The sequence below is a fragment of the Thamnophis sirtalis genome, unplaced genomic scaffold (assembly GCF_051295495.1).
Source record: "Thamnophis sirtalis isolate CommonGarterSnake01/CBP01778 unplaced genomic scaffold, rThaSir2_p1.2 scaffold_5, whole genome shotgun sequence".
Taxonomy (NCBI): Eukaryota; Metazoa; Chordata; class Lepidosauria; order Squamata; family Natricidae; genus Thamnophis; species Thamnophis sirtalis.
In genome coordinates, this window is record NW_028261385.1 from 72463138 (window position 1) to 72489725 (window position 26588).

At 36.4% G+C, this 26588-nt stretch overlaps 1 protein-coding gene across 3 annotated transcripts in view; it reads left to right on the forward strand.

Moving 5' to 3' along the window:
• The window catches only part of SMARCA2 (SWI/SNF related BAF chromatin remodeling complex subunit ATPase 2), a 113292-nt gene extending 89047 nt beyond the window's left edge, over positions 1-24245 (forward strand). For all 3 annotated transcript variants that reach the window (XM_087716022.1, XM_087716021.1, XM_087716020.1), the window contains exons 29-34: positions 4842-5059; positions 16092-16197; positions 18814-18915; positions 21499-21628; positions 21939-22081; positions 23344-24245. In XM_087716022.1, coding sequence (XP_087572148.1) covers positions 4842-5059; positions 16092-16197; positions 18814-18915; positions 21499-21628; positions 21939-22081; positions 23344-23379 — 735 coding nt within the window. In that variant the 3' untranslated portion in view covers positions 23380-24245. The remainder of the gene's footprint in view (positions 1-4841; positions 5060-16091; positions 16198-18813; positions 18916-21498; positions 21629-21938; positions 22082-23343) is intronic.
• The last annotated feature ends 2343 nt before the right edge of the window (positions 24246-26588 follow it).

The window sequence follows — 26588 nt, forward strand, 5'->3', positions numbered from 1 at the left end:
GAGTCCTTATGGAATTGGGCTGCATTAGAAATTTGATATACAAGTAAACAGATGTCAAATTTGTCCACTTGATGGTACCTCTTTATGCTTGTGGAATCAAAACAACTTGTATATGTCTTATGGTACATTAACTATGAGAAAGATAGCATGCTGCTTCTAGTGGTGGTGCTAATAATAAATAATACTATAGGTGATTGAAAATGTCCAATCCAATCTAAGCATCTGGCTGATTGTGCAACCAACAATGCAATAATCTGAGAAAATTTTAAATAATATTAATCAACATCACATAATGGTCTAATCACAAATCAGGTATACTTTCAGGAAAATATTTTGCAGTTTTACTAGACTATAGATTTTTTATACTCACCTACAGGAGTACTACCATCTAATTAATATTTTTAAAAGGTAGCAAAATAATTAAAATACATACTCTATGTAGGTATATCAACATCATCATTATTTTAGTCATTTTCTGTCCACTGAAGGATGAAGGCCTCTTCCACATGTTTCTTTTGCCAATTGGGCCCACAATCCTTGCTGATGTCATCGATCCATCTTGTTTTACGTCTCTTTTGTGGATGCTTTTTATCAAGTGGGATCCATTCTATGACTGCCTTGGTCCACATGCCATCAATTCTTCTTGCTATGTGACCAGCCCATTTCCATTTCAATTCCTTTACTATCTTGATGATATCGTATACACCTAGGTATATAAAAATCCATGTAGACTACTATGTTGCAAAATTAGATTAAAAACACAGAGATTTAAAACAGAAATGGGGACTATATTCGGATTATAAGGGAACATATTCCATATTTTAGGAAGTGGCTTTTGCATATCTAACATAAATAAGTCATGGTATTGAATAGTAAAGCAAGATGAGGAGTGATTTAATCACTTGAAAGATTATAGAAAGTGTAAAAGAAAGAAACTCAAGATTTACCCTGATTTTCTTTGGTATGTAGTTGGGGAGAGAAAGAGAAAAACTTTACCAGACATCCAAGATTCTCTTATTGTACTCGAAAGGAAAGGAAAGGAGAGTTTTGGTAGTCTTTGTGGAATTTGTTTTTGACCTGGTCCACCTGAAAGAGCTGATAGGCTTCTAGCATTTCATAAATGTGAAAGATTCTGGATTTTTGACTTTTGATTACTTTGGGTTTTTTAATGAGTTAATCTAATTATATTAAAAGCTAATGTAGAAATAGGCAGAAGAGACTCAGGTTCAAGTTTCAACATAACACTATATGATTTGGAGTCGCTTAACTTTCTGTCAACTAACAAGCCAACTTTTGTCAGATTGGTATTTCAGGAATAAAGTTAGGCAAACAGAGAGATGAATTTAGTGATATGTGTTTGTGCTATGAAGAACCCCAAGGTACCATTTTTGCCTCCCCCATTTTAACAAAAAAGTTGCTAATGTAAAAGGGAAGGAGTTTAAGGAAGGGTTGCTTTAGTACCAAATTTTTGAGTTCAAGTGAAAAAAATCAATTGGCAGTTTCCATCTCTTTTCAATCAAAAGTAAATAAATGATGCTTGCTGCTTTTTACTGCTTTGTGTGAGATAAACAGTAGTATCTCAGCCTGCTAGGCATTTGTCACACTTGCAAAACAGATCTCTTTGTGCTACATTGAAACAGTAGAACTGGGAAGTGTGCTGCAACTGTATTTTACTGATGTTGGTTACATATCATTGTAGTACATATAAGTTATGTACTACATATAAGTTATGAACTACTTATATGTAAGATACATATAAGTAATTCTAGGACTTGTTTCATTAATATTAGTGAAGTCCAGCATTGTCAGTCTTATATATCATTGGAGTCTGCTTTGGAGAACTGTATTAAATGATCTGGGAAAGATATTGAGAAAGAAATGTTACTGTAGAGACACTTGCTCACAGTGTGCTGGATGGAAAGTTAGTGTTATTAAAAATTTGTAATTGTGTACTATAGCATCTATTTCATAGAAATTTGTAAACAGGTACAATGGTATCTATTTTAGAAAAACAGTGTAGATTCTGCTGAGACTCATTAATAAAATATAGGGTTTGCAGAAATACAGAAATACATGAAATGGTGACACACATGTAGAAAACTACATATGCTCATTTACTGTCAGTTTTAAAAGGTTTAAATTGACTGTTCACATAATTAACACAAATCAAAAATTAAAATTGGGCGCCACCTCATCTGAATAAAATTATACACTTGGTACATCAGCATTTTAATTTGCTGAACACTAATGTATGAATTTTCACAAATCTTTCACAAAATGCAGAGAATATTTTTTTTAATTGTTGTATTTTTTTAAAAAAATCATGTTTCACAATTTAGCAGAATTTGTCTGCTATTCCCAAAATTATAAAACACACACAAATGTACAATGGAGATATTTATGAAAAACTGTAATATCCCTTGGAATATAATTTTTACAAAAAAATATTGAAAGAGGTAAATTCTAGCAGGTGAGGCATGTGAAAATTAATAACCAGTGGTGTGCTTATCTGTGAGAGGAGAGAGAAAAAAATTGATCATTTTATTGGTTTTATTTTATCATTTTTAAAAGCATGTTAAATCAGAAAGGTTAGAAAAATGGGGGGGGGGGGGAATTGGTATTTAAAGCAATCCCAGTAAATTAAAATTTTCTGTGAATAATGAAGCAGCCTTGGGTGCTATACAGCCTTAAAATACAGACTTCACTGTTTTGCTTTTTAAAAACATATATTTATGTATATATTTATATATCTGAGTTTTTAACATATTGATAGTATAATTAAAATGCTTCCAGGAATCAGTAACTAGTCTGCCAAAAAATAATTTTTATTTGTATTCCTGGAATAATATTGGGAAAATATGATAAGTAGTTGTCAATATTAAAGAGGCTTGAAGGGAGAAGGCTTTGGGCCTTGTGGTAGGTAGTAGAATGAAACGGCAGATTTGAGTATCTACATTCCTTTCAGTGTTGCCTTTTCAGTAAAATAAAATTACTTGTATATGAAAACATAGCCTTTCCCCAGCTCTCTTTTTTTTCCTGATCAGCTGATGAAGAGACTAGCAGCTCGCTGCTTTGCTGGCTTGTTAATTTTATCCCCACTAACTGTGATTTCCGATAGCCGGCCTGCTGATAGTGGTAAGGTAAATATCCTTTTTCATTGCCGTCTTGAAGATTCAGTAGAACTACATCGCAGGCATGTGTAGGTGTGTAACACATCAAAAGCTGATGTTCTCTGTGTTTTTCTGTGTACAAATGAGTGCTTAAGGAGAAGCGATAACATTAACTGTTGACAGCCCTGCATGCTGCATTTATTATTAGAATTTCTAGCTTCCAAGATTTGCAGAACAGTTTCTTTTGCATAATCTTCGGGAGCTGCTGTGATGTGTAATGGGTGTCCTGCTTTAGCCAAATGAATATTAATGAATGTGTGTGCAGATATATACATACATATATGTATATATATATTCATATTCTTATTCTCTTTTCTCCCACCTAACTCATCAGATCTTAAGCTGCTTCATAGTGGTTTGCTGAACGCTGTGAAAGCATGGTGGAAATTGTCTTTTGATTATTAAGGCCTGGGTTAGCGTCTCTCCCTCAGGATTCTGTGTTCATGTTTGTTCGTTGGATTTGCACATCGAAGGATGAATAAGAAACAGAGACTGAAATCTCCCTGGCATTTTTAACGTGCCAGCCTGTTTTGTCTGATGTACCAGGTTTATTCACAAAATGTTTTGCAAGCAACATAACCCGGTGAAAGGAATTGTGTCTGGGATGTAATCACTCTTTGTATATTGATTGTTACACTCACATGATCATAAATATTAGCCATGTTTGGTGCTGTGGAAAAATGAAGGTAATTGCCTTACGATTAGAGATGTTTCAGCTCAGAAAAAGATTGATTCACATTTGCATGTATCTTAGGTAAAGGGGAGCAGAAAGGACAGTGTCAACATTTATGATTTGAGAAAGCATCATAAAGGCTGATGTAATTTATTTTTAAAAAGCAGGGTTGCATTTTCTTTCTTTTTCTCTTCAACACATTGTTAATTTTAAGCTCTTTGTAAAACAGAACTACTCACATCTTTGGCTTTTTTCTTCTGTTATTTTTTTTTAGTTCGGATTCCCTGATTGTCACATATATTGCTGAGAGTATGAACAATTTCTTTTAGATCAGATCTGGTTTTGCAGCATTTTTCATTCTGTCATTGTATAGTATTATTGGCTGTGATTTAAGGTTCATATTTGCAGGTAAATTTTAAACTAGTATATGTTGCCTGAATGTGTTTGCATTGTGTGGTTTCTTTGTCACCCCATAACGCTAATATTCTTTACATATCAAACAATGCATTGTTTGCTACTTCTGCATTGTGAGTAGGCATTATATTAAGGTAAAAGCACGTTGTTTTAGGTGTATAATACTGAGACGGTTTTTTGAAATTCTGTTTGTAAACTCCTTTGCAAAAAGAGGAATGTGTGTGAATATATTTTGAAGGGATTTTTGTTTTGCTTTGTTAAAACTGTCCTGTATATTAAAAATGAAATCTGAGGTTAATTGTTTTAAAGAGTACAATGGATCATTACTTAATTGAGTGTATACAGTTGCAGCAACAAACGCTTTTTGGGGTTGACCTTCCTTTCCACAATCAGAGTACTTATGAACAATGGTATTGTTGTGTTTCTAGTTGATAGTCCCTAAAATTCTTTTGTTCAACTTGTATAAACTGTTTAGCTCATAAACACTACAAAGTTGTTTGTACCATTTAGACTTAATTGGATATAAATTTATTCTACACATCTTTACATATTTGTATATATTTTCCTGTTGTCCTTATTAATAGGCAATTGAAGACGGCAACTTGGAAGAAATGGAGGAGGAGGTTCGGCTTAAAAAGCGTAAAAGGAGAAGAAATGTGGACAAGGATTCGGGCAAAGAAGATGTCGAGAAGGCGAAAAAGAGGAGAGGAAGGCCTCCAGCTGAAAAATTGTCACCCAATCCACCTAAGCTGACAAAGCAAATGAATGCCATAATTGATACTGTGATCAACTATAAGGACAGGTAAGGTACTGTTTTTCAAAATCAGCACTTTAGTTTCTTTGGAACAAATTGCATTTTCCCAATTTTCATCATGCCATAGTTTGACATGAAGATGCCCTTGCATAGAGTTCTAAAATTTGTTTCGTATAAAACCTTCATCAAATTTGAAATTTGTGTGTATACACACACTCAGACACACACACACAGACACACAAACAAACCCACATAAACTGACACACACAAAAACATATGGGAAAACCAAACACTTGTGTATATTATTGTATCACTACTTATGAATTCAAGATAAATATTTGTAGTATTGTCCTAAAATGAGAGTATAAATAGGTGCAGGTTTATATGTGTGTACATGTGTGCATGTTGCATATATGCTTGTGGATGGATAGATAGAGAAGAAAGTTCATTTGTTTCAATCAAAATAAGCAGTCTACCATCTATGTAAAGTTATACAGAAAATTTGTACTACTTAAATAATAGTTTCATATTTCACCCACATAAAAACTTTTCTTAAGAGTAAGAATTTCTCTGTCTCATAGTAGTGCTTCAGAAAGTGAATGTTGAAGCTTCTTCTGGGGACTTAATGAAGAAAATCCTGAAGCTTTTGCATAGCTAGCAGTAGATTTAGTAGGTTCCTTGAAAGACTAGTGGGATGATTATTCTGTATTGGAAACTCAGCGCAAGTAAGCAGAGTTCAAATAAATAAAATAAAATAAAAACCGCAACAAAGAACACAGTTGGAAGAATTGCCCTTATTTGTTATATTGCTATTTTGAACAATTTATTTATACTCTCAATTTATTTATACCAGCAAGATATCAAGACTTCCGTGGGCTCTGTGTTTGTTCACACAAAAGAATGTAATTTAACAATGCAAAACAGGTAGCCCAAGTGTCACCATCAAACTCTCACACAAAAGGATGATTGCGTTTTTTTCCTTTATTTTTGCAATGCAGGCAGTCAGGTCACCCGTTTCACCCTTAACTCCCCCATCATAGACTTTTTAGATGTGGGCTTCAATTAAACCCATCAACTTTGAGTCACCAGGTTGTGTATTCTTGGTCCAAATAGCGAATTCGAAAACGTATTTCTATCACCTCTCGAAGTAGACTAGACAGACAGGTTTTAAAGTGATCTTTGGATCACCTAGCAAAGTTTTTTGTTTTTTTTACTTTTGAAAACAAATTCTCTCAGAATTATTTAGAGACATATTTGTAGTCTTTTAATTGTGAGTGTAGTTCAGAAGCTTCTGAAACACTTGGCTGGGAAAAAATTGGCCTTTCTCCCATTCTTCAAGAGCTGGTACATTTTCAGTAACCATTGCATATCTGCAAGCAGCTCTTCAATACGGAAGAAGGACACTTTGCATAGAATTGCATTACTTTCTTTTGAGCATTGACTTAGGAATTCTCTCATAACTGTGAAGAAACTGCTGTGATACTTTAGCCAACTGAATGGTATCTTGGAGCAGCATGGTACACCTCACGGACACTAAAAGGTTGTGAGACGCTGCCCATCGCCCATACCTATTTTACATATATACATTACAATACAAGGAAAATAGCAGGGCAAAATCAAGGCAGGATTCAAAGGAACCAATCCCCTAAATTTGGCTATAAGAGGATGATTCTTAGAATGCAAGCTAATAAAGCTGCCTCATTTAAATACAGTTCTAGCACAATAATTAATGTTTGGGACAGTAGCTAAATTTCGACCCAAAGAGGTCCTTTCTACTCTTTCTTCTTAAGATGTGCCTCATGCAAAAACTAGAGATCAGTCTGATGTGGTTCTTTTCAACAGATTTCTCTCAGGGAGTTGAAGAAGGGAAGCTTTTAGGGAAAACTTCCGTGGCCTATGCATGGTCTTTTCTAAATGCAGGTAGTCCTTGACTTACGACCACAATCGAGCTCAAAATTTCTGTAGCTGAGACATTTGTTAAATGAGTTTTGCCCCATTTTACGATCCTTCTTGCCACAGTTGTCAAGCGAATCACTGCAGTTATTAAGTTAGTATCAAAGTTGTTAAGTGGATCTGGCTTCCCCATTCACTTTGCTTGTGAGAAGGTTGCAAAAGGGGATCAAGTATTTAAAACATTCATATTAGTATAGATATTTTCCAGAGTGAACTAGCTGCATTTATTTAAGTTGGCTTTTTTTTTTTGTTGAGATTCTGAGATTTTGAGATTCTCCAAAATCCATCTTTGACATAATATTACAAAGGTTATTTATATGTATTTAAGAAACAGATATTCTTGGACTTTACTTTTTTCCATAGAAACTTTAAAAAATGGTGCCACTAAGTATGGGTCCACAAAAATTAACTGTGAGTGAAATAACTCAGTTTGTTGTGTTGAATTAGTAAGCAGTTTCCAGGGGATTTCTGCTCATTTTTGTGACAACAAAACTTTATTCACTGCACTAACTCTTGCAAATCTGTTGTAGAGCAGAAGTAAAGTTCTCCAAATAAGAATTTTTTGGCAAAACTTTTCAATAATTCTGGTGAAATGACTTGAATAACTGTTTAAAGTTGCCTGATTTTACAAAGAATATTTTCCATAATATAAAATAATAAATCAATACATTGAACTCTTAGTTTTCACAAGTTGAGGAATGACTCAGTGTGAAATCATTAAACCAATCTTAGCTGCAATCCTAAAGAGAATCAACAGGGATGAACAAATCAACCTATTTTTGATGGCATGTGACCATTTCATATTTACGGTAGAACCTCTGGTCACGAACGCTTCTGACCACAACCAAATCGGGTTCCAACCAAAAAAATTCACATTTTTTTTTCTGCAGCCGATTTCCCCTTCTGCACCATTTTTTGGGGGTAAGCACCAAATTTCCAAAATTAGGTTCAGGTCATGACCAAATCAGGTTGCAACCAAAGTTAGGGAACAAATTATGGTCGTGAGCAGAGGTTCTCCTGTATTTAGTTACAACTTTGCTTTGTCTGATTTCTATCTGTGTCAGTTTCCATGTGGCAATAAATAACAACAATATATTTATATCTATTTTATGTATAGCTTTCATAATGTATGTAAATTACACACACACACAAACACGTATATATACATACATACATATAACATATGTGTGTGTGTCAGTAGTGGGTTCCGGATCCCGTTGCAACCAGTATGGTTGCAACGGGACCCGTTGTCCTCCACATGAACACGCACATGCATGCGATGCGTGCATGCATCATACCTTCCAGAGGTGCCTCTGTGACGCTCCATCTGCTCGGTGCAGCATCGTGCAGGCACTGTATGCGCCATGCGCGTGTGCGGAAGTGTCAAAGGCTTTAAAGGACAGGTAAGGAGCGTTGGCGGGTGGGCCCTCTGGAGCACCGTACTGGAATGGTATCCGGTGCTCTGGGCAGGCTCTGATACGCCCGTACCAGGCATACTGCCTACAACCCACCACTGGTGTGTGTGTATTGCATGTCTTTGAAACTTAAAAGGGAACAATATAATATATATTAATAAAAGTAATATGATCCAATGGAGAGGAATAGTTGAATTCTTTGAGAAAAATATAGCTGGAGTTTTAATTATGAATAGAAGGCCTAAAATGCAAATCAGAAAGTTCAAATTGTTGTAATATAGGTTGTTGTGGCTATATACAAAACTAGTAATTTGTAGGTTAATGATAGTTGCATCTTATGCTCCAGTGGAAAAATCAAATACAAATTTAGGGGAAATTGTTCAATGTTTGAACAAGTGTAATCCAAGGGAAACATTCTCTGGATAACTTAATGAAATGGAACAAGATATTAACAGAAAAGGTTACGACCATTCACTGGTCCAAGTGTGAATCAGAATAGTTACTGGATATCTGGTTAGGAATCAATCTTGTTTGAAATACATTATTAAAGCATAATTTGCAAGAATAAAAATAAATAAAGAAGCATAATGGATTAGATTATTTTTGCTGAAAGATTTAGAGAATGGGTGAAATCTTTAACTATTATGAGAGGTTTTAAATGTGAGAAACAAAGGTTGCTTGGTGCTTTCTGAGCTTGCTTGTTTTCTTGCAGGCTTTTCATTACCCTAACTAGGTAACATCAACAGTACTAGTAAGGAGTGGGGTTTACTGTCAGTATATTCTGATGTCTTGCTCTGTCATTGTTGATGGGGATGGTCCTAGAGAGTCTTTGGTTGAGCTGTTTACTGTTGACTTTTTGGCAGTTTCTTGATTGAGGTATATTGTTTATTTGATTGTTGGTCTGATTAACCTTGGAGTTAATCGATGCTGATTGTTGGTGAAGAGGTGCTTAGTTTTTTTGTTCTTTTTTGGGTTGGGTAAGGGTTTATTTTGCAGAGTGTACAGATGTTAATGTCTATGTGTCTATTGATGGCTGATTTGTCAGGTTGCCATGTTTTTAGAAATTCCTTGGTCTAATCTAGTCTTGGCTTAGTCTAGAATGGTCACATTTTCCCAATTGAAACGATGATTAAATCTGTCTATACATTGTGAAATTAAAGAGTTTTCATCATGTCTTCTGACTTGCTAGTTGGTCTTTGTGGATGCATTCTGCCAGCCTTCTGCCTGTTTGTCCTACATAGTGGTTGTTGTGGTCCTTACATTGTATGTTGTAGATGATGCCTGTTTTTTTTTCTGGGGTTGTTGGGTCTTTTGGTCTGCTTAGGATGTTTTGAAGGGCTTTAGTTGGCTTGTGTGATTGCAGTGATCTGTTGATAGTTTCTAAGACATTCTTGATGTGTGGCAGTGTAATTCTTTTTAGGGCTTCTGTTGGTTGTGCTGTATTGGGTTGAGTGGTCAGGGACTTTTTGGTGAAGTTATGGAGGGAGCTAAGAAAACAGGCGTGAAATCTGTTTGCCACACAGTGAAAATAATTATATTACAAAAGTCACAGAATAATCTTATAGAATTATACTAATGGAAAAAATGAAATACATGTTTTATGCTGAAAAGAATAAAAATAGGCTGTAGATGGGGGAAAAAGAGAAACTGCTGTGAAAAATGAGGATGTAAGAATATGATTGAAAAGAGCAAGGAACAATTAAGAGAAACTAAAAAAAGAACTTGCCATGATGGAAATAAAACTATTGTTTTGGAAGTGAGTGAAGAGGCTTAAACAAGAAGTTTTCAGAAGAGTGAAGGGAATTAAAAATAAAAGTGTTGAACACAATTGAGGGAAAGCTGGGTAGAGTATTTTAGAGGTTTATAATGTGAACAATAGGGATTTCAGGTCTAGAAATGAAACAGATGCTTTAAATATTAGTGTTCAAGGAAAAAATATAAAAAGGCAATTATAAATGTGTGATTGTCAAAATTGGCAAGGCTGCCGGTGTAGCTAGTATGGAAATGATTTTCTTATGGAATGATTTACAACTTGTTAATGTGTGCATGAAGATTTCAACCTATGCCTGATGAATGAAATAATGCTTGTTCCTCTATACAAAGGGAAAGTCAGGAAGAGTACATGGAAAGACTGTTTGTTAAGTGCCCTAGGAAAATACTTGGGCAGAATTTTGTTTAAAATTCTGCTGGATGTGATAAGTAATATATGGTTGAAATAAAGTATGCTTTAAAAAATAGATGAAATAGCAAATGGGAGCAGGTAGTAAGATAAGGATGTGCAAGTCTCCTTGGTTGTCTAATGTATTTATGTATGAATTTATAAGGAACAGCTTAAACATATGTTGGTTGGTAATGGAGAAATATGTATACATTACATACCTATGTATTTTGGTCTGAGAACCCAAATAATGTGCAGAAAATGTTGGGTTAACTTGTATGATGCAATGAGAATCATATATCTTTCATGAAAGACCAAGATAATACTGTTTGATAGGAAAAATAAAATGATCAATTACAAGTTATACATAAATGGCAACAAATAGCAAGTTGTTGAATGTGTGTCCCTTTTGTAGAATTTTTATTAAAGAAGGGTGAATTAATGGAGATGTTCAGAAATAGAAACAGTAAAAATGTGTGTGATTTCCGGTAAGGAATAATTGTTACAAGAGGAGAAAATAACCGGGTATACAACCCTGTTTCTGCTCATTATATGAGAGTGTTTTTAGAAGTGAGAGTTTCGTGTATTGTGAGAAATCTAAACATAAATACAGTTGTAATGGAGCACTCCAGAATTCTATGTGGTAAAGGCAGAAGAAATAGGATAAAAAATGGATAGGGGCTGAATGAATGGGATTGAGTATAAAACTAAACAACCAGTACAAAAGAAGTTTAGTGAAGTGATTTGGTAATACAGCACAAAAGGATGACATTACAAACCAAATTAAAAAAAGAGTGAGTAGGTCAAGAGGAAGGAGAAGTCTCAGAAAGAGGTGGGTGGATGGATTTTTATGAGCTCCTCGAAAAGAAAGTGGTGAAATAGGAAAAGGCAATGAATGAATCACTTTACTGATGTGGTACAACTAAGGATGGTTTGCTAGAATTGTATGAAAAGATATATTGAATCATATAAAACTATATTAAACAGCAAGAGGAGGGAGGGGAGGAGAAGAGACCCAAAAGTGCTTTTTCAAAAGGCAACTGGACTAAGTTTTCCCTTGAAGACGTTTCACTTTTCATCCAAGAAGTTTCTTCAGTTCTGACTGACTTCTTGGATGAGAAGTGAAACGTCTTCAAGAAAAAACAAGGTCCAGTTGCCTTTTGAAGAAGCACCTTTGGGACAACCATGATCTGAATGACTGAGAATCTCCATAGACATGGGAAAAGAGAGTTTTTCAGGCAATACAGCCACATAACTGGTTTTCTTCTTAATCTTCCTTTGCAGAGGAATATGTGCACATAGCCCAAATTCTCAAAAGAAAATGATCTTGTTGTGGTTTAGGAACTTTATAAAATTGCTTACCAGCCAATAATTCTCCTCAAATCTAGAAAGAACATGAGTTAAACAGTATTATATCCGGACCACTTAGTTATTGTCATAGTGCACAGTAAGTTTCAGAATAGAAAATAAAAAACAGAAAAACCTATTCAGCCTTGCAAGTCCCATAAACTGTCACTTTTGAACCGTTGCTCAGACATAGTACATAGTACATGGTCTTCAACAACTCACCACAGTTCTCTCACCTCAGACATCTCACCACAGCCAACTTGCTGCGGCCAACTTGCCGTGGCCAACTTGCCACAGGACAAGTTACACTGATATCGAAGAAATATTCAAATAGAACCATTAAAGAAAGGATGCCAAAGGAAGGACAAAATAAAGTGTGAATGACAAAAATTAAAATATTTTAAAATTTCTTTTAAATAATTAAATTGAATTGTCCTGCAGCGAGTTGTCCTGTGGCATCTTGGTCATAGCAAGTTGTACTGTGGTGAGTTGGCTGTAGAGTGTTAGCTATGGTGAGTTGATGGTGGCCAGTTGGCCGTGGCGAGTGGATTGAGGCAAAATTGTCTCATTCCATTGTGGATCTCCACCTATTTTAGAAGGCTATTGCTATGTCCATTTTTATTACCAGAGTCAAGTTGGGTGTAAGTGGATTGACCAGCCCAGAGTTAGCCAGGGAACATTAAGGTCTGAGGATATGTTACTTATACATAAATTTTCACAAGTGCTTTAAAGAGGACAAATGTCGCAACATTTTGAACAAAAATACTGCCTTGGTAGCTAATGCTCTCTAACCTTTGAACAGTGTAAACTAAATTTCAGGCTTAAGCAACTTCATCAAGATAGGGATCGACCCTTTCCCATTTCTTTTTTTCTCATTCCACTTAGCACAGTGAGTAGGTCACATTTCATACATCAAAGCATTCCTTTTTATTATGGGATGTCCATTGACATTAATGGTGCCTGATTGCACCTCACACTTCACTGGGTTTAATGCTTTGTTAAGCATGCCTTTCCTAGGAATAAGACTAAGATAGAAAAGATCCCTGTTCTGTTATCCATCGATTGTAAAATTCAGGTCTCTGTCTGACTTTGTCTTTCAAATTGTGGTTATAAGAATATGAATCCTGTGTTAATACACAGTCTGAAGCCAAAATTATGAAATGCATATAGTGTAGAATTTGATTTTTTTATGATTGCTCATCTACACTAGAACTGTCTCATGAGGAAAATAATTTTGCAATACCATAATTACATTAATGAGGACAGATCATACAGTAAGTTGTTACTTAGTAAAATAATTTTCCTATCTTAATAGCTTGGATCCATGTGGGTTTGTTCATAAAAGTAGAAAATATTTCCATTTTTTTCTCTATTTTTTCTAGAGATTGGAGAATCAGAATGGTTCTGATTGCAGAACGGTTCCTAAGTGTTTGTGTTTGTTTTGTAGTTAAGTAGTATTCTCTGGGTTTAGGTATCCCATGCGCCCCAATTGTTGATACAGGTTGATAGATTTTCACTTAATTCCAGACTGAGGATATCTATGTGGTCAGTTATTCCACATCTCAGCATGTATTAAGAAAATGGAGAAAGATAGTTTCGGGAATCCTCAAATCTCAGGCGGAGATGCCACTTGTTAAAACAGTTCCTTTGTTGAACTTAGGAAATAAGAAATGTGCATTTTAGATTTATACTTGAAGAGCTGAGATGGCACAGTGTTAGAGTGCAGTACTGCAGGCTACTTCAGCTGAGTGCTAGCTGCAGTTCGGCAGTTCGGCTTAAGGTTGACTCATCCTTCCAAGGTGGGTAAAATGAGGACCCAGATTGTTGGGGGCAATATGCGGACTCTGTAAAACCGCTTAGAGAGGACTGTAAAAGCACTATGAAGTGGTATACAAATCTAAGTGCTATTGCTATACTTTGCTTCAGAATTTTGCGTCTACACTTGCTTATAACCAGTTCTGTAGAAACCTAGAAAGTTAATGATGCATTGATCGTAATTAACAGTATTGAACATATCATTCAATATTAGTGTAGCGTAACGTGAAAATCACTATTTGATGAGGTACAGGTAGTCCTTGACTTAACCACAATTGAGCTCAAAAGTTATGTTGCTAAGTGAGACATTTGTTGAGTTTTTCCCAATTTTACGATCTTTCTTGTTAAGTGAATCACTGCAGTTATTCAATTAGTAAAATAGCTGTTAAATCAATCTGTTTCCCCCATTGATTCTGCTTGTCAGAAGGTCACAAAAAGGGATCACATGACCTAGGGATACAGCAACTGTCATAATATAAACCAATTGCCAAGCATCTGAATTTTGATCATGTGACCACCGGGATGCTGCAGCAGTCATAAGTGTGAAAAATGTTATAAGTCACTTTTTTCAGGGCCATTGTATCTTCTAATGGTCACTAAATGAAATGCGGTCAGTTGGGGACTACCTGTATCTAGATAGTGCTATGGGACTAATCTCTACAAAGCCATAAACATTTCCTATTTATTTGTATCTGTTTCCTTTTAAATTTTGAATTAATACTGAATTATTAATTAATTATTATTAATGGAATGCTACCAGAGTTTTCAGTAAAAATAATCTGATAGGCCCTTTGAGTGCACAGTTGTGAGAGGCATCTACATTTTAACTTCAAATTTATTCCTGTTTATCCCATAGGGTGTTTTTGAAATAAGAATTGCTTTCCAGAATGGCAAGACATGTGTATAATGTATACACATAAATATATAAGTCACAGTCTCTATTTGCTTGCTTATTTGTGTGGAAAAATAGTAGAACTCACTGCAATTATAGCACTGAAATGCCACTCATATTTCTGTACATTCCATTAATTTATGCAGGTCCTATTGCTCTTCAGCATATAATCTGGTAGTTGCTAGGCAACCAAAAGAGAAATAGTGAACGTGATTTTTTATGTTTGGTAGGTCTCTCTCCCTCTTTCATATGTGCATGTGTGTTTCTAAAAGATGTTATTTGAAACAGAAATGTACATATTAAAATAGGATTAGCCTGCATATTAATCATAATTTACTTAGCATATCCTTGATTGCAACCATTACATTTTTCTTCTTAGAAGAATGCCTAATAGATTTATTTTTTCAACCTTTATGTACATTTGCACACAAATATAGATACAACATCTTTTTTGTGAAGCACAAAAATCAATGGATGGGTGCCTCCCGCCCCCCCCCCCCCCCCCCGGGCCAGGGCATAATTCAATATTCTGATGCTGGTGTAAGAACATACATTAAGCAAGGCACTACCGTATCTTTGGCAAAATACCTTTATTCAGTGCTTTTGAAAACATTATTAAACAAAGCTAGCCTATGGCAAATCCAGGTTCCTCCTTGCAAAAGAATTGCATTGATAATACATTTCTTGAACATTAAAACAATCCTTTTTTCTTGTCTTTTAAAGCAAACTGGACCCTTGAATTCCCTTTTTAGCAAGCATAAAGAGCTCACAAAGTAACACCACAATAGAAAACGCCTTTTTCTCTATATATAAATACCCAGCTGATTCTGGCTTTTTTGCATCAATCTTGTCTGTTGTAGTAGTTCATCCACAATATTTGTTTATTGAAGTTGAAAAGTTGACTGAATGAAGTCTGTCCCAAATTGACTTCATTAGGAATTGTTAGACTACGATTGTTTTATGCACAGATCTGGCTTATTGGCAAAGTGTTATGTAAATAAGCAAAGGAATTGCAGATAAAATATCCCAGATTGGCACTGTAGTCTGCAGTCCTGTTGCCAAGATAATAAAGATGTACAGCTGTGCTGCACTTGCATTGAAATTCATTAAAACCTGCAGTTTCTGGATAGTTTGGATGTGACTTCAGATGCTAAAAATGATTATTTGTTTCTGCTGGGATACAAATCCATGAGGTAAGTTATGAATGTTATGACTGAAAAGCTACCATGCTTCTGAAATGCCAAACAGCAGGATCTTTTCTTAATGGCAATAGCATTGGAAATGTTTTTAAAAAGATATTTTGCATATTAAATGCCAAGTCTGGCAATTTCCCAGGGAAAATTACTTTTGAATGGGGCCCTAGTAATTGGTAGTTTAAATTCCCAATATTTGTCTTGGCTCCTATCCCTATCAGGACACGGTCTAAGAATGCCCATGGAGAATAGAATCAATGCATTGCTTCTTGTCTCTATTAATGTTTTGCTTCCTTCTTTTCTACAGTTCAGGACGGCAGTTAAGTGAAGTCTTCATTCAGCTGCCTTCTCGAAAAGAATACCCAGAATATTATGAGTTAATTAGAAAACCAGTGGACTTCAAAAAAATTAAGGTCAGTATAATTTTGATTGCATTTGAATGTATTTGTCATTAATTAAAATTATTATGTAAATATTTGCACACAATGAACATAAAAATATTGCTTGCTCTGAATCTTCATAAGTAATATTTAATTGTGAATAAATTGTTATTGAAAACAAATTCTTGAGAATATAACATAGCCTAGTTGTTGAAGGCATCTATTGGAGACGAGCCATCCCAGATGGGAGAAGGGCTCAAACAAAGAATCAGCCTAGGCTCATTATGTAAACGCAAGAGATTATTGGTTGGATCAGTATGAAGTACTGTATTTTTCAGAGTATAAGACGCACCTTTTTCCCTCAAAAAAGAGGCTGAAAATCTAGGTGCGTCTTATACATCAAATACAGCATTTTTTGCCTCTCGAAGCCCCGCTCCTTTCACCAAAATGACCGTGCATACCCTTATGGAGGCTTTCAGAGAGCTCCTGGGGGCTAGGGAGGGCAGAAATGAGCACAAAACCAGGCCCCAGCAGCACTCTATAAGCCTCCATAAGGCTATGCATGCAATTTTTTTGACAAAAAAAGGGGCCTGTTTTTGTGAAAAGCAGGCCATTTTTTGCTCGTTTTGCCCCCAGCCCTCCAGGAGCACTCTGCAAGGGCTCCCCCCGGCTATTCATGCCTTTTGGGGGGGGGGAAACGAGCCCGTTTTCATGAAAAATGGGCCATTTTTGGGAGGTTTGCTGAATGTAAAAACTTTTTTTTTCCTTTTGGAAACCTCTTTAACTGATTGATGAGGATCACATTGATCAAGTGCTGTGCCAGCAGAAATAAAGTCTTAGGTGCTGCAGAGTGTCAGCTATTTCCTTCTCCAGCACATGGATAAATACACCTGGAAACATCTGCCTACCGACGTACGCTCTCTTTCCCTACCTATCTTCTGTATTTCTCTCTGTCTCTCTCTCGCTCTCTCTATAGATATAGATATATAGATATATATCCCTCTACCTACCTATCTACCTACCTACACTCTCTCTGTCTCCTACCTATCTACTGTATTTCTCTCTATCCCTCTATCTACCTACTCTCTCTCTCCCTACCTATCTACTGTATTTCTCTCTCTCTCTCTATTTCTCTTTCTCTATCCCTCTCCCTACCTACCTACACTCTCTCCCTCTGTCTCTCCCTACCTACCTGTATTTCTCTATCTCTCTCTATTTTTCTCTCTCTCTCCATCTACCTACCTAACTACTCTCTCTCTCCCCCTACCTACCTACTGTATTTCTCTCTCTCTCCTTCTCTCCCTCTATCTACCTACCTATTTTTTTAAAAAATTGCCTCTTCAAAACCTTGGTGCATCTTATACTCCGAAAAATACGGTAGTTTCTCTGAATGTGGTCAAATTCTGATATGATGTATGTAAAATTAGGCAAATTTCAACTGCCCACTGTTAATCCACTACCAATCACAATATATTATTCTGTTTGTTTTATTTTTTTAGTATTATTGTTTTAATGCTTTTATTTGCTAGTCTTTGACCATAATAAAAATTGATTGATTGACACAAGAAGTCTAGGTCTGACATGCCACCCCCAAATGCCTTAGAGTCTTTTCCAGGCAAAAGCTGCCAGCCTGAGGAGATTCCTGTACTATAGGCAAAGAACAATAAAGTAGATAGCTTGAATTCTACATGTATGGGTCTGATCGTTTGTTCCTGACAGCATCTGCACAAACTCTGGAAGTTTGATTTTTATAAAATGACCAGGTTGTTAATAATAAATCCAAAGTTTTTTTTAAATTAAAAACCTTTATTGAGATGCATGAGGGAGTATAAAACAAGAGCCAACTTTGGAGAATATTTAAGCTATCTTAAACATAGTATCCATCACAAGCCTTCCATGAAGCAGGTGCTCCTTCTGAAGCTTCTACTCAATCCGGAAAATTACATTGACAGAAAAGAGTAGTGTTATCTTCAATGGCTTATCACTTTCTCCCATTTCTGAGAGGCCCCTGAAATTTATAGAGACCTTCAACAATTGAAAAGAAGGTAGTACTTGCACTGCTGAAGTGTGTGAGAGAGAAAATAACCAACAAAACTCAGATACTGTTCTTACTGATGGAATAAACATTGCATTTAACCCATGGATTTCATTATAGCTACATTTAGTTTTAGTGAATTTGAATGTTGTACTTTCTCACATTGTGATGTATATGTAAACAGTAACAACATAAATATTGTTCTTTATAAGATTATTAAATTCCTTGGATTATATAGCAGCTTTAGGTACATCAATGGGGTATGCACCACTAAAGCTTCTAGTATTTTCATTTTTCTGGCATGTATAAATTTTTACCTGAATTAGACACATAGCTTCTTGAAAGTATCATTTGTAATTCTTCTTTTCATTCAGTGTTGTTCCCTGTTCTTCGTTCAATATGTGGAGAGTTTGGGCATTTTTCTGAATAAGGGCTGCTATGTTTGTGCTATTTAATTAGTTGACAGGGTATAGTACTTAAATCATTTAGAACAAAACTGCATCTCTCTTATTCTGAGTTATGTTGTTAATTAATTAATTTTATGTGTGATTTCTCTCCCCCCCCCCCTTTCAATCTTTCCCTCTGCCCTTGCTTTAAAAATCTACTCTTTGTAGGAAAGAATTCGTAATCATAAATATCGGAGTCTCAGTGACTTGGAGAAGGATGTCATGTTGTTGTGTCACAATGCCCAGACCTTCAACTTAGAAGGATCACAGGTCTGATTCGAATAATTTCTGATTCTAAGGCCATTGATGTATATATTTGCATTGAATACTGTGTACAATCTGGATTCCTTTGCCAATCTGGGCCATTCAATTTGAAATTTCAACTTTCAATTCTTAGTGGGAACTGAAATCAGCACAATTGAAGGGTGCTGGATTGTCATGCTCTGCTATTCAGTGGGCATGAGAGTAGGAAATACTGGCACGAAAAATGTTATCATACATTGTGCATAATAATTTTACATAAAATAATTTTAAATCTATTTGTTTCGGCTTCAACTTAGAGGTAGTCCTCAATTAACAGCCATTCATTCAGCAGCTGTTCAAAAGTTACAATGTGCTGAATGAATGGTACTTATGCCCAGTCCCCAAAACTATTGTAATGTCCAATCAAAGTTGGAGGCTGGGCAACTCATCTCGCTTATAACTGCAGGGATACTTCAACTCTCCCTATCTCTGTCCTTTTGGCCACTCTGCACAGCGGCACTCCTCAGCAGTCTCAGCTGGCTTCCATGGCCCCTACCACAACATAAATCCCTTGCCATCCTGTGTTTTACAGGCCATAGCCATGCCCAATTAACTTTGGCCATCTTCCTCCCACTGCTGACAAGGCAGGATCAGCCTGGTCCTATGAGAGGCAGCCATTGACTATGAGTCTTCTTTCCAAGATTGTTTTTGCAGTTCTCCAAATAGCACACACCCTTCTCACAATGCTCTGGAAGGTTTCTAAGGCATTGGAACTTTCCATAGCTCTTCCGAAACATCGCAAGAATGGCATGTACAATTTGGAGACTGAAGGTCAGGGCCTTCTCGCAGGGTTTTTAGACGACCTCAGAATCCTTGTGAAGTTGCATTGCAGATCATCAGTTGAGCACATGATGCCAGGAAGTGGACACAATCCTAGAGGATAAAGAAGGTTAAGGGGGAATCTAAAACTGGCAGGGCTGAGAACTGCATATATGCACGCTGCTTTCATTTTGCAGTTATATTCTGGCAAAATTAGAGCAGGACGTAGACTTGCTTCTGCTTAGTTGAAAAACAGTGTAGAAAGGAATGATTTGTTCATTTAATTCTTTAAATTGTAGTGGAAAGTTTGGTGATTTTTTGGGGGGTTTAAAGATGCAACTCAACTTCCTGGACTGATTGGAGAACTACAAGAGTTCTCCAACACCGGAACACAATGAACACTTTTGGAAGATTTATGTTCAGAAAACAGCAAATTATCCCTTCAAGTGACCAGTTTGAGAATCCCTGGAACACTGTTTTATATGCAACTACACAACATGCACACAAAAGGGAGATTTAGAGTACCAGTTCTCATTGCTTTTCTTCGGGAATAATGCTGAATTCCAAAGAGAAATCTTATAAATCTTAAAGGCTTCAAAGAAGACCATTGTTCAACGCTATTGACAGAGGGGACCCTATATCACTCCTAATGAATATTCTATAGTCTTAGCATTATAGTTGCACATTTATTGCACAAGGAAGCCTAAAAGTAATAAGAATCCCAAACTAGTTTTAAAAACAATAAGCCATCTAGTTTACACCTATTATCTGTGATCATTTGAAATGCAAGTTAAGTGTCTTCGTGTCTATAAAATGGCTTTGAGTTATTGTAGTCGTATTAAACATCGCTTGCAATAGTACCAGTTCATTTGAGAAGGAAGATTAATTTTCAAACCTTCTTTTGCAAATACAGTTATAGAAAAAAGTAATGTAATGGAGAACTCAAGGTCTTTTTTTCCTCAAAGGTGATCTTTAAGTCATTTAGTGATATGAGCTGATAAAAGAAAATAATTTTTTTAAATTATTTGAAAAATTTGAGAGATCAGGAACTGACTGTAAGATTGAGAGTTTGTTCCTTCTAGCCCCATAGGTTCTGTGCAAAAAAATCATTTTCCCCTTATGTCATGGCCTAGATTAGGGGTGTCCAATGTTGGCAACTTTAAGATCTGTGGACTTTAATTCCCAAAATTTCCCAGACAGCAATTGGCATTAACTAGATTGAAATCATTAGAGATATAAATCTTAAATAGTGATTCAGGGTCTTAATGATAAGCCAAAACCATTTTCAGGAGTGCAACTGGAGTTACGATGCTGCAATACTTTATTACCTTTTACAGCAACTATGACCTGAGCACTTTAGATACTTACAGTTTATTTCATAAAGGTTCTGTTACCAGCAAATATGAGCCATTTTATTTTTCTGCCATAATTATCACCCAAGTACTGCGCCTATTTCATGTTGAATATATAGTTAGACTATAATCTAAATCTTAATTAGAGCTTTCCATGGAAGACTTTAATAGCATTAGTACTGCACGATTAAATAATTTAGGCATAAAAATAGGCTGGGAAATGTGAAAAGCACTATAATATGGAAGCTCACTTAATTTAGTGCATAAACAATTAACACTGCTATTTCCTATAAAATGCATGTAAGAAGAATGATGCCTTGTTCAGGGAGAGAAGAGGCCATGCTCTCTGTGGGTTTGAATAGAAAATAACCTTCCATGCTGTGGATTTTTGATGAAGCACAGCTTACATTTCTGACACACATTTGCTTTCATGCTCCAGATCTATGAGGACTCCATTGTTCTTCAGTCAGTCTTCAAAAGTGCACGGCAGAAGCTTGCCAAAGAAGATGAAAGTGAGGACGACAGCAACGAGGAAGATGATGATGAGGAAGACGAGTCAGAATCTGAATGTAAGTCTTTCATTCAAAAATAGGAACAAGCAATCTGCCTTTTTGGCAAACTGACCATCTTTGCCATTCAAGACGTAGCTAGAGAAAGTTCCATTTGGGCCTGTAAAATAACAATAAAAAGAGAGTTCTTACCATTCAGATTATTTCAAGCTAAGTAATATATTTTCATGGCTTAGCTGTGGTTTTTGTAAAGCCATGGGTCAGAAAAAGGAACGGTGAGGAAATCCCTTATAGAGTGGGACATACATGTTTGTTTTAAGAGTATCAATTTTGGCATTCAAGTTCTCAACATTTTTTTCCGCTTTCTCAGCAAAATCTGTGAAAGTGAAAATTAAGCTAAACAAGAAAGAGGACAAAAACCGAGATAAAGGGAAAGGCAAGAAACGCCAGGTTCGGGTCAAAGCCAAACCGGTTGTGAGTGATGATGATACTGATGAGGATCAAGATGAAAATGTAAGTATGCCATTATTGAATCACTGATATCTTTTATTTTCCTTTCTTTTCTTTACTCTTCACTGCAATTAGTTTTACACGTACTAATCTTTACACATTAATATTATGGGGGAGATCGAATTTTTTTTAAAAGAAGTAAGAGGTGAAGTTTGCAGTCTGCTTTCTATCCATTTACGGCATATTTGGACAAAAATATCAAAAGTGGTGTGCAGCTTGTCCTGAACATCAAAATAGATTGTAGTTCTCAAGCCCACAGCAAGTCACCCAGGGGATTATATCTCAATGTATTTTTCAAAAATCCTAGGGAGTATGACCAAGCCTTGAATGTACATAAAATAGCTCTCTAATCTCAGTCTGTCAGTACAAAAGCTAAGTATTAGAAATTCACTAGTGTAAGAAATAGAGGTGAACATGAGGTTATATTTTTCGCTATGCTTAATAGATTACAGCTTACTAGTGTATGTTGCTCAGAATTGAAGTTGAGCATCTTCTAAATCTAATTAATCTATTCCAAGATGCTCCAACATATATACAGTGTAGCATATTTTAGAATTAAGAAATCAGGATACTGTTAAATACAAGCTCAAACCAGGGATTTACGTTCAATTCTAGAACTGAAAATACACCAAGTCATAGTAGAAACTATTCTTAGCTTTTCCTCCAAAATTGGTTCTGCGTTGGCATCCTGTTTTATAAGGGGAAGCAAAATCAAACTCTTGCTGTTGTTAATGAATGGAAGCCAGGAATATTTGGTGCTCCACTAGAGGCCCCATTTTATGTTCAGCCAACTCCTGCATTCGAGACAGGCTGTTTGAAAGATGGAGGTGGAGTAGCAGCCCCTGCTCTGAATCCTGCAGTTGTGGTGCTTCTTGAATCCTCCGATCACCAACAGAAACAAGATTCCTTCTTGCAGATCAGCTCCATCCAGTAACTTTGTAATTCATGACAGTGCCAGGTATAATCTTCACATTCCTGTGTGAAAGCCTGAGAGTAAGTTTGTGTTTGGTTTAACCACAGGCTTAGTGGCATGGATAACATATACCCTTCAGTGGCTCCCATAGCTCTCTGGCTTAAGACAGTTCTACTGTAAGGACCCAAAGAAATTCTTCTGAAGTAGTCATCAGGAGTTAAATCCATTTAGTTCAGTAGAATCTGCATGCTCACTTAGTTCTAGATTTCCACCTTGTTTCTCTATTGCCATTCCTTTGCTCATTTTTATTTTGAGCATATTCTAACTTTTTCCCTCTATCTCTTATATTTAGGACCAGTCAGAAGTAAGTGGAAGTGACGACGAGTGATCCACACAGTTAAATATTCATAAAGACAAAATTTCTTCTCTCAGTTTACACCCAGTGAATTCACTTGGTCAGATAGGCATCGGGGTGCTTCTGTATTTATATCATCTATAAATTAACTTTAGGGTTAGTACCAGACAAACATATTTCGTGGTGTAAAAAAATGTAACATACTGTGACCAAAAAGGCCTCAAAGGAAAAACAAACAAAAAAAAACCCCTTTTGATGGGAAAAACATGGGTGGATAGTATATTTCTATGGGTTGGATTTAGCTAACTAAATGATTTGACAATTCCTGGGTTCGATATTTGATTAGATGCTCTCAACCAGCATCAAGAACGTTTTAAAAGAAAGTCTTTTGTAGCATTGCTAACCAGGAGCCATTAAAAGCAACTGGTAATTTTATTTTTCATCAGGCAATTTTCCAAGTTTTATTAGTTTATCTGTTTTACATTGTATCTGTTTTACATTGTGCTACATAATATGCAGTTTTGTTTAATAGCTTCTAAATGTACAGTAGCTAGTCTCTCGCCCACCCTCTACCATTTGTTGCTTCAGTTTATGCTCCATGATCTGTTGAAAAAGAAATGCTTTTTGAACTGTATACATGAAATTTATGTCTACTGTAAACTTTACTTTTTCCCCCTCCTCTTCTTTCCCCCCCCCTTGATTATAAAAAGTTGGATTTAAAATGCTGTTAAATATTGCAATTATAGTATAATGAATGGCTTTTTTCATCAGATTCTTTTATGCTACCATTTATGGTTTGTTACCTTTCCTCAAAGTGTACTTAATCTTTGCTTTCTTTGCACAATGTCTTTGGTTGCAATTCATAAGCCTGAGGCAAATAAAATTCCAGTAATTTTGAAGCAATGGTCCTTCCTTTACTTTACCAGGGCAGGGAGTGGGGAGGAAGAGGCAGCGCTGATGAGCCCCACCCCCATTCGCAAGTAACCAAAGTGCTGAGTTTAGGTCAACCTCCCAGACATTCATTATTGCTGCTGCCTTGTTCCAGAAGATGTGTCCCTATGGATTACACTTAACTACATCTTACATACATTTCAACATTACAGTTGTTGTTGTTGTTACTCAGAGGGCTTTTCACAAATACCTTGTCAGTAGTAAGTGAACTAAAATAAAAATATATTTTAAAACAAAGCAAATGATTTGCAAGAATAGCTGTTAAGAAACCACATCAAAGGAAGGATTATTTTGGGACTTATTGCTTCTAGTAATGATGGATCAACTTTTGGGGGGGAGGGAATCCCATGTTGAAAGCAACAAACGCTCAATGCGAAATCATCTTTTCTCCAATTAGACATTTAGGCCAGGTTATTTGAAGGACCCTGTTTTCCCATTTATATCTACCCAACCCACCAACAGAGTGGAAAGGCAGGATATGTTACAGGTCCCCTCTCAAGAGTTCCATTGATGGGACTAAGAAGAAGGGCCTTCTCCATGGTGGCTCCTTCCCTGGGGAATGTCATCCCTGAAATAAGATGGGCCCACATTTTGACACTCTTTCAAAAGGTCCTGAAGACATCGTGTTGCCAATGGGCCTGGGGACCCCAGAGTAATATGGAGCCCATCAAATGGTTGTGTGGACTGTTGTTGCCAGGGGGGCGTGGGGGTGTATTGGTGTTTTGTTTCTGTAAGTGGCCCAAGAAAATCTGTGTGACATCATTATGTTATTTCTGGACTACTTAGGCACACTGGGTTTAAGCAAAAATGTTCACATCAGTTTTGTGGAATTGTGTGAAAGGATGCCCACAGAGAGGGAGCGAGTACAATGGACTACAGTGGCAATTTCTCAGGAAAAAATAAGGATGTTCCCAAAAAGGGGGGAGGAGCCAATCCAGCCAGAGTTGGATAGGAGACAGAGGGAAAAAGTAAGGATAGAAACTCCCTATAAATCTTTAAGGGTATCTCCATTAGGGTGAGAATAGTTAGGGTTTAAGCTGGTGGGAATTTTGTTTGTAAGCAAATAAAGAACTAAACTCTGTCTCAATTGCTCTCTGTGGTCCTTGGGCTTAGAAAAACAGGAGCTTTGTTTTACTTGGAGTTCATGTTGGGCACTGTGCCTACATCAGCCTAAGGGGCCTCTCCAAAGCACCTGAAGGCAAGATGATAACAACGGATGGAAACTAAACAAGGAGAGAAGCAACCTAGAACTAAGGAGAAATTTCCTGACAGAACAATTAATCAGTAGAACAACTTGGCTCCAGAAGTTGTAAATGCTCCAACACTGGAAGTTTTTAACAAAAGATAGGACAACTATTTGTCTGAAACGGTATAGGATTTGCTGCCTGAGCAGGGTGTTGGACTAGAAGACGTCCAAGGTCCCTTCCAACTCTGTTATTTTTTTTTTAAGATCTTGGCTGATAATATCAACGCAACATTAGAACTGAAATAAGCTGCTCTGCTTTTTTGTATGGGAGAGATTTAAAGAAAGATAATAGATGTCTTTAGCTTTGTACATGTCCCGTCCCCGTCCCCCCCCCCCCCGCACAGGAAAAATTGATTGAAGGTGAGTGCAATGGTTTGCAACATCTGCTATCCCATGTTGCTTTAAAATGCCCAAAACGGCTTATCTTTCATCTTCACTTATGCTACAGGATTTGTATGAGGATTACAAAGGAGTTTTATTTGTATTTGTTTCACATTAGTTTTGCCTCAAAAACAACCATCTTAGAGCAGGCCCTCTCTTTAAAAGGAAGTCCCTGAATCTTATTAAATATATGCATGCTGCTGCATTCTGGACCAGCTGTGTTTTCCAAGTGATCTTCAAGGGAAATCCCAGATAGAATGCATTACAGTAGTCCCATTTATAAGGTGACTAGGATGTGGAGAACCAGATGGCCTCTCAATCAGATACATCAATTGCATCAGATGGATCTATGCAAAAGTCTTTGAACAGGAACTATGAATCCAGCTCTTTGTGCATCCATACAGGAAATAAAATAATAACTGGATTTTACTAGATTTCTCTTCTAGATAAGCCTTGCACAAATCGCTAGCCTGCATTGATAAACACATCAATTTTGTCTCCAGGTGTATTGGAATCAGAATGAACTGCAGAATCACATGGCTGGCGGGAATTCTGGGAGTTCAAGTCCACAAATTTAAAGTTGCCAAGATTGGACATTCTGATTTAGAGTATTGCCTTAATGATACAGCCCTCTACTGTTACTTTAGGATTAAAAAAGAACTAG